Genomic DNA, 8,116 nt, shown 5'->3' on the forward strand with positions numbered 1-8,116 from the left:
GAGCTTATTGTTCTAAATAAGTAAGTTGAGGGCTTATTTTTTTTTTTCAAATAACCAAGTTGAGTGAGTTAGTTGTAATGTTTTGAAATTGAGACGACAAGTTGTAATTTTTGGAAAATTGGGGATATGAGGCCTTTGTCAATCAAAACAAGTTATATAAATTCTATTAAAATATAGGGTTAATTTCAAATAAATGCCCTGTGGTTTTACTTATTTACAGATTGGTACCTGTGGTATTTTTGTTACAAACTGAACCCTGTGGTTTGTAAAATTTTCATTTTCTTTTTTGTTGAATTTGCCAAATTTGGCTGATAATGATCTCAAAATGAAAATTTTCAAGAATTAAATGATGTTTTAAGCAACTTTAATTCAACTTTTTAGGTTTGAGGTGATTTAAATGTTATTGTTTTTATGAGAGAGAAAGTTAATTTTTAGAAGAGAAAACTCTAAAAATGATGATTGAAAAATAAAAAATGTGATTCCATAGTAAATATGATACTAAACAATTTTAATTTTTGAAAATATTCATTTTGAGGTTGTTATTGGTCAAATTTAGCAAAATCAATAAAAAAAATGAAAATTTTGTAAGCCATAGGGTTCAGTTTGTAACAAAAAAAACCACATGTACTGATATGTAAAAACGTAAAACCATATAACATTTATTTGAAGTTAGCCCTAAAATATATATCATACTGTCTAGAAACACATATATTTGTAACATATATTGTGAAACATCAACGATAATATTATTGAAATAACTCAAACAAATAAAATATAATATTAACAAGTAATATAATTCGTCCAAAGCTTTAGAATAATGTATTTAAAGTTTTGAACTATATCATGAAAACAAATAGAGAATGCAATTAAAACAAAATATCTGAAAATAATAAATACAATTCGCGGATAGTCATGCGACAATATTTTAAAGTGAATCATATAATAAAGTAAAAGATTAATATAAAAAACGTTTTTGTTCATCGTCGCTTAGGCGGGCGTGTAGACAGAGTCTGTACGGTTAAAAATCATTTAGAGACCATAAAATGGCCTAAAGAAACTAATAGGGACGAATTCTCGATTTTGAGCACCTAGGCGGAGCCTAAACTGTCCATGTAGCCATGTTTTTGAACAATCACTACAATTTAGAGTCAACTAGAAATCTAGAAAAACAAGAAAAAGTGAAAAATGCAGAAAGAACTCAAACAAATTAGGGTGTTACCTGTTTCTTTCTGCATCTAGCATCCTTTACTATTATGCAATGTGATCAGAATCGGACTGGACATCAAATCAGATTTATAGATTTGTCACGGGTCATTTGATCGGATCAGATGATTCGAACTGGATAATGCAATAAATAAATAATATATATAATTAATTTAAAATTATTTTTATAAATTATGAACAACTTTTGATTTATTTTTTTTTTTGTCAACTTGAAAATATACAACGGATAAATGAAGTTTAGAATAATTTAAGCATTCTCATCTCACATATGAAAGAAATGAGAGTCTTTACTAGTTTATAAGTAAATGGTATTTACAAACTTTTAACCAATTACTAGAAGAAAGACTCTCTCACGCGCAGGGGTGCAATTGAAGCACCATCGGATTAGAGGTCGTGTGAGCGACGCGAATGCCACACCGAAATGAGATCATTTAGACCGGCCTACTTTTACTAAAATGAAGGTTTCAATTAAAAATCGTTTAGTTTTTATATTTTCTTTTATTTATTAATTATTTTGTTATTATTTTGTAAATATTTTAATTTAAAAAGAAATTGAAAAATAAATATTAATAACCCGGGGTCACGCTGGTTCCCAGCCGGACAACTGGGTCCTCGTCCAACCTCGGGTCTCTCCGATTTGTTGAGGATTCAATAAACCGGAGGGGTTCGAACCGAAAGCTTGACCGGTTTCCGGTTCAATCGGTCGATCCGGTCCGAGTCTGATAACGTTACTAAGCAAAATGCATCTAAAAAGCTACTTGATTCTCCTTTTAACCTATTCAAAGAATTTGGCAATGATGTAAAAGCTTTTCTCAACTTTGAACATGATTAGCTCTATCTATGTTCATTCCTACCTAATGATGTTAGAATCACACTATTCATGTGGAATAGTATGATTCGAGTCGAGTCAACTCCATTTCGGACCGAGTCATCCAATTCTACGGATGCATGAATTTTGAGAAAAAAAAGCTGCATCAATTAAGAGTTTTAATTATATTGGAACGTGTATAGTTTTTTTTATGAAGGAATTTGTAGGGTTATATTAAGAGAAAGAGATGCTTTTTTGGTCTAATATATCATCAGCTCCCTGAATTTGTCCAAAATAGTATATTGGCTCCTTGAATTTTGCAAGTGTTATACCAGCTCCTTAAACTTGCTTATTTCGTATCACTAGATCCATAAACTTGTCCATACAAGCAGATTAGCTTCCTGAACTTTGTAAGTGTCTCACTAATTTTCTAAACTTGCTTATTCTGTAACAAGTAAATACAAAAACCATAATACTAATTCTCGATCTTCATCCATTCAATCTCTCAAACCTGCAACACTAACTCTTACAATAGGTTGAAAGATAGGAGAAGCGAAAAAATTACCTCTCGAATAGATGAAGACGTATTTTTAGAATTTAGGTTTAATATGTTTTTGAATTTAGTTGTTACAGAATAAGCAAGTTTAGGGAGTTGGTGAGACACTTGCAAAGTTTAGGGAGCTAATCTACTTTTATGGACAAGTTTAGGGAGCTGATAATACGAAATAAGCAAATTTAGGGAGCTGGTGAAAACTTCCAAAGTTTAGGAAGCCAATCTACTATTTTGGATAAGTTCAGAGAGCTGATAATGTACATTATGCCTTTTTCCGCAAAACAACCAATTTATTTACAAAATGGTTAAAAAAAGTTATTTACAGTTAAAAAATTGAATAATCAAAATTCAAATTCAAAGAATCAAGATAGATTACAAATTATTTACAAGTTTTACAGTGACTTTCCAATTACAACGACTCTTTGGAGAATTAACCAAACAATATCCGCGAAAAGTATAATTAAATTCTTAATTTTACATGTTTTAATGTCATCAATTATTTTTCTGCATTAAGTCATTCATCATTGATTTTGTTATGGATTTGGAGAGAAAAGAATATTGATTTGGTGATTCTAATGTTGAAAATCATAAAATAGAAGAGAGGAAGATCGAGATTGAAAGAACTTACTAGAAATTAATTATGTAATTGTTACTTTTTATTCTCTATCTACCCTAGTTAATAAATTATTATTTTTTATTTATCCACGTCAATAAACCGAATCGTCGTAACAATGCGTGCCACCCAAACTCGACGGAAAAGTTAAATAAAAGCCAAATCTATAATAGAATCATGTCAATGGTTCAATATGGAAAAATAATTGATTAATGGCTTGATCCTTAAAACAGATAAAGTTCACGAGTTTAATTATGTTTTTTTTTTCTTTTTCTTCTTCTTTCCATCGTGGTGCATGTGCAACTTTATTCAAAATTTCAAAACCAAAAATAGTTATTCATGATTTTTAATCATCCTAAAGATACCACAAGACTCTGAAACTTGAACTCTCCATTCTTAATCTGATAATTATCGTATTCGTGTCGTGTTATTTTTAGGGTTGTGTTAAGAAGAATAAACTCAAACCCAATCCAAAAACTTTTGTGTCACAATTGTGTTAACCTGTTCGGATTAGTGTCGATTTCGTATCGTGTTTTCAGCTTGCATGTAATTTTATTATGAATATATATTAATTATAACTTTTAAAAATATAAGATACGATACTATTTTTAAATACTTTGTGTTAATTTTTAGATTACTATGATAACACTAACAATCGAAAAGTCCGTTAATATCATATTAGGAAGTCATGTAATGTGTTTATAACAATTTAGGAGATTCAAATCATATTTGTAAGTAATAATTATAATTTTATTATCTTATTAATAAATAACATTTAAAAACACGAGAAAATATAACAATAATTTTAAATATCCGTGTCATTTCATGTTATTTTCAGATTAGCATATTGATAACATCGGGATATTAACCCAACCAAAAAATTTGCATATCAGTTTCATGTCAATCCAAAAATGACATATTACCGACTAAGCTAAACTCAAACACTAAAATTGCGTTCCGATTTCATGTCGTGTAACCAAGTCGTGTTTACTTTTGTCACCTCTACTCCATTCTACTAAACTCGGCGAATTTTATCTTTTTATAATATTAAGAATTTGAACCGAATCTTTTGATTCGATTCACGGGTCACGATTCACGAGTCAATCTCGATTTGACAACTATGGTCTAATCTGCATTAGCTTAAAGGAGTATTCTCATCTATGTTATATGGACTCGGCAAAAATGCCACCGTACCGGTGTCGACAGGACACAACACGGATCTGGATACGAAATCCGTGTCTGATTCGTGAGTGAACACTCAGATACGGCAAGCTCTGAACAGCCCTCTATCTCCGGCGAAAGCTGAGGAAGAAGCCCTCCATCTCCGACGAAAGCTGAGGAAGAAACCGCCGTCAAATGTATCTTCTTCTTCATTGAGATTGTTTCTCAACGAAGAAGAAGGTGCCCAGCCCTAATGGGCTGGTCACCATTTTAAAAAAAATTGGGCCCAATCGTTTAATCTGGGCCCAGTTTTTTGTAATTTAATAATAAAATTGGAGATTAATATTTATAAATATATAAAAAAAAATATTTCCGTATCCTCGTACCTGTGTCCAAATTTAGGACAAAATCCCAGTGTCCAAAATTTTTTAACTTGCTGTACCGGATATTCGGATCCGCACCCGTGTCAGACACTCGTATCCGAGTCCATGTAAACATAGATGGTCATAGAAAATACCCCAACCTTGTGCAAGACAAATTCACAAATATTTTGCATTAACTTAGAAAGTATATGGATCCAATTCTGAATGAACATTCAATGATACATGTCACGGCCCGCCTACTGTACTAGTGTCGCACGGTCGACAGATAATCGGGAGGCTGTGTCCGTGACATACATGATAGGGGTTTTAGGATGCATTAACATGTTTAAAAACTGCATTAGTAGATTGATGAGCAAAAACCTTTTGCCTGAATTGAACATATGGATACCCTATAAATGACAGAAAATGTGCAGGTTTTGAGATGGAAACTATCTCATACCATACTTGCTTCTTCTCATCCATTTCAATTGAAAATCGCTCTTCCCCCGCCTGTTTCAACACCCATATAACGACCAATATTAATAGTTTTACTTTTCGATATGGATACTTGATATATATGCCAAAATTTAGTGCGGAAGCTATTGAAAATGTGAAAACTAATGTCGGTTACGCAGCAAAACAACAATAAGGATGCATAACGTAGCGTAGATTAATAGTTGCATCATACAACCGGTTTTGCACCATTCCGAGATTTATCATTTCAGTTTACTGATTAAAAGACGGTAAAAAATGTATAATATCAGTGAAGTATGGAAAACAAGAATTCTAAGGTTTGTACCAATACACAAGAATGATTTTTGGACACTCTTATACGAAGCTTCGTACTGATAATAAATATGAAAAACGATCCGAAATTATCCAGCTAAAATGATATAATCAGCAGAGAAATGAATACTAACCAGCAAATGACCTTGAAGAGTGCCACCACCAAAACAAAAGGAAGCCATAGCCTTTTTCTTATTATGACTTTCTTGAACATAAACTACCTGAAGAGGCATCATCACCCATGGCAGGAACTCCTTTACGCAAACACAAAACTTTTGACCACTTTGTATCGGAGTTTTGGGGTCAACATATGCCCAATTCAATCCAAAATGCCTACAATCAATTTCTATTATCAGAACCTCCCTATTGTCAAGCACATTCACTGTTACGTAAAAGGGGTAAGGACCAAATTTAGCTCTGACTTTATTGCGAAAAGGAGTTCAATGTTACAGTTTTTAGGGCTGTAAATGAGCGGCTCGGCATTCGGTTTGATACAAGTTCGCTTGATTCGTAAATGAGTCGAATTTGAGCATAACAAAATTTGACTCGAAAGTTTGCAGGCAGACTCGGTTATAGGTTCGTGAACAAGTTCGGGATTCTGATGTTCATGAACATACTTGATATATAGCACATGAATCAGATCACGAATAAATTTTAATTTTGTAGGTTTCAAAATCAAAACTACATAGTTTTGTGTTAGTAATGGGGTAAAAAGTTTCTATGGTCACTAATGTAGTTTTTTATCCAATAAAGTCACTCAAATAATAAATTTTGGATCAATCGTGGTGGTTGCCATGTCAACACCAACTCATGATATGTCTGATGCATACAAATAGTTTTTTTTTTTAAAGAAATGGATCAATTTGGGATACGGGTTAGAATATTCAGTTTTTTAATTGCCAGGTGTCATATGTGGCTGCCACGTGGCAATACATGTCAAATAATTGTGAGGTTTTGTTGATATGGTAGCCACGCCAGCTTTCCGACAGTCTAGATGGTTGAATCCAGTTATAGTGACTTTAATTTTATTGGGTTAAAAACTACTTTAGTGCACAAAACTCCTGCTTTAGGACCATAGAAACTTTTTACCCGTTAGTAATTGATCTCGCAAGTTGCTTGCTACCAAATTCCATGAACAAAATTAACGAGCTACTAACAGGTACATAATTTTCTCAATGAATCAAGCTCTAACATTATTTTGAGCTCAAACCAAGCTTTATGCAACGAGCAAAGTATGAATAGACCAAAACTTGGCTCAATTACAGCTACAGTTTTGTATAATGTTGGTAAAATTGATTTTCCCGAATAACCTTATAAACAAAATTGAAGCTTAATCCTTGCTTACCTCCAAGTTTGAAGAGCTGATTTGCCCTTTTCAAAAGCCTGAAGACCAGAACCGACTAAAACACGAGCATGGTTTAGTGAGAAACCATCTTTGGCGAGCTGATGATCTTCTTTCAGAGAAGATGCAGATTTAGCAGTAGCTCCTTTATACTTTGTATCATAATTGAAATCAGATGACCTAAGATAACACATATATCAATTGTCAGTGACCAAAATTAATTTCAATTTCCCAAAAATAAAATAAAATAGAGAATGATTGTTTTCATTTCCATCTACTTTATTAAACAATTCTTCTGTTCTTCAGGCGAAGGACGAGCCCAGCACATGAAAACCATCTCTCTCGGGAATTTTATCAGTCACCTTCAAAGCATCGATTTCAATTATCAGAAAGTAAGTTCTAAACATAATTCTGAAAATCAATTGCGGATAAGAATGATTAAAGAGACTGAGTTTAAAATCGAATTTGAAATCAGAATGAGAAAAAAAAAACAATTGTGAGGAATGTAAAATGCAAAATCAAAGGATTTACAAGGAAGTTTGGTACCTTTATTTGAACTCGAACTCTTTGCTTGAGCTCTGGCGTTTTGAAAGTGAATGAAGAAGAAGTGGAAATGAAATAGCTTGCTCGGTGGTGTAATGAACCGCAGGATTAGATGTGTCGTCCTGTAAAACGACAGCAAAACAGAGCTTCTGTTGTCGTTTTTTTTTTTGTTTCTGATGGTGGTTTTGGCGACTTGTCTTGATTTTGTTCTTTCAACCAGTGGCTGAACCAGCACTGAAAGTTTTGGGGCTTCATCTTAGAATTAATAATTAATTGGGTCCCGTTCAAAATTAAGTTTGGGTACTAATCTGACGGCATAAATGTTTAGTTTGTTAATGAACTTTCATCTTTATGATGACTCAACTTCCATTTATCTCAATTAAATCATTCTGACGACTTCAAGAGCAAAAAAAAAAAATACTGGAAAAATAACGTGGCTGCCATATAAATACTAGTCAACTTTCACCATCGATCAAAAAGATATGTGGCTGGTAAGATGACAGAAATGACACGTGTTAGCTAGTTGGTAACCGAGTGTCGTTTCGGTCATCTAGGTAGGTGGCATTCATGTCATTTTTGTCAATGGTGAAGGTTGACTAGTGCCGACATGGAAGCCACATCACTTTTCCGTTCATTTTTGTTCTTGAAATGGTAGAAGTGATTTAATTGAAACAAAATTTAAAGTTGAATGATTTTATTAAAACAAATTGAAATTGAGTGATCA

At 32.8% G+C, this 8,116-nt stretch overlaps 1 protein-coding gene across 1 annotated transcript; it reads right to left on the reverse strand.

The window, feature by feature from the left end:
* Nucleotides 1–4,897: 4,897 nt before the first annotated feature.
* Nucleotides 4,898–7,610, reverse strand: LOC136208239 (UPF0548 protein At2g17695-like). Its single transcript, XM_065999034.1, has 5 exons — nucleotides 7,396–7,610; nucleotides 7,128–7,211; nucleotides 6,853–7,029; nucleotides 5,642–5,840; nucleotides 4,898–5,231 (listed from the first exon to the last, which is right to left on the reverse strand). The coding sequence occupies exons 2-5, from the start codon at nucleotides 7,184–7,186 to the stop codon at nucleotides 5,049–5,051; spliced, it is 618 nt and encodes a 205-aa protein (XP_065855106.1). The 5' UTR covers nucleotides 7,187–7,211; nucleotides 7,396–7,610; the 3' UTR covers nucleotides 4,898–5,048.
* Nucleotides 7,611–8,116: the final 506 nt, after the last annotated feature.

Source organism: Euphorbia lathyris, chromosome 10 (genome assembly GCF_963576675.1).
Source record: "Euphorbia lathyris chromosome 10, ddEupLath1.1, whole genome shotgun sequence".
Lineage (NCBI taxonomy): Eukaryota > Viridiplantae > Streptophyta > Magnoliopsida > Malpighiales > Euphorbiaceae > Euphorbia > Euphorbia lathyris.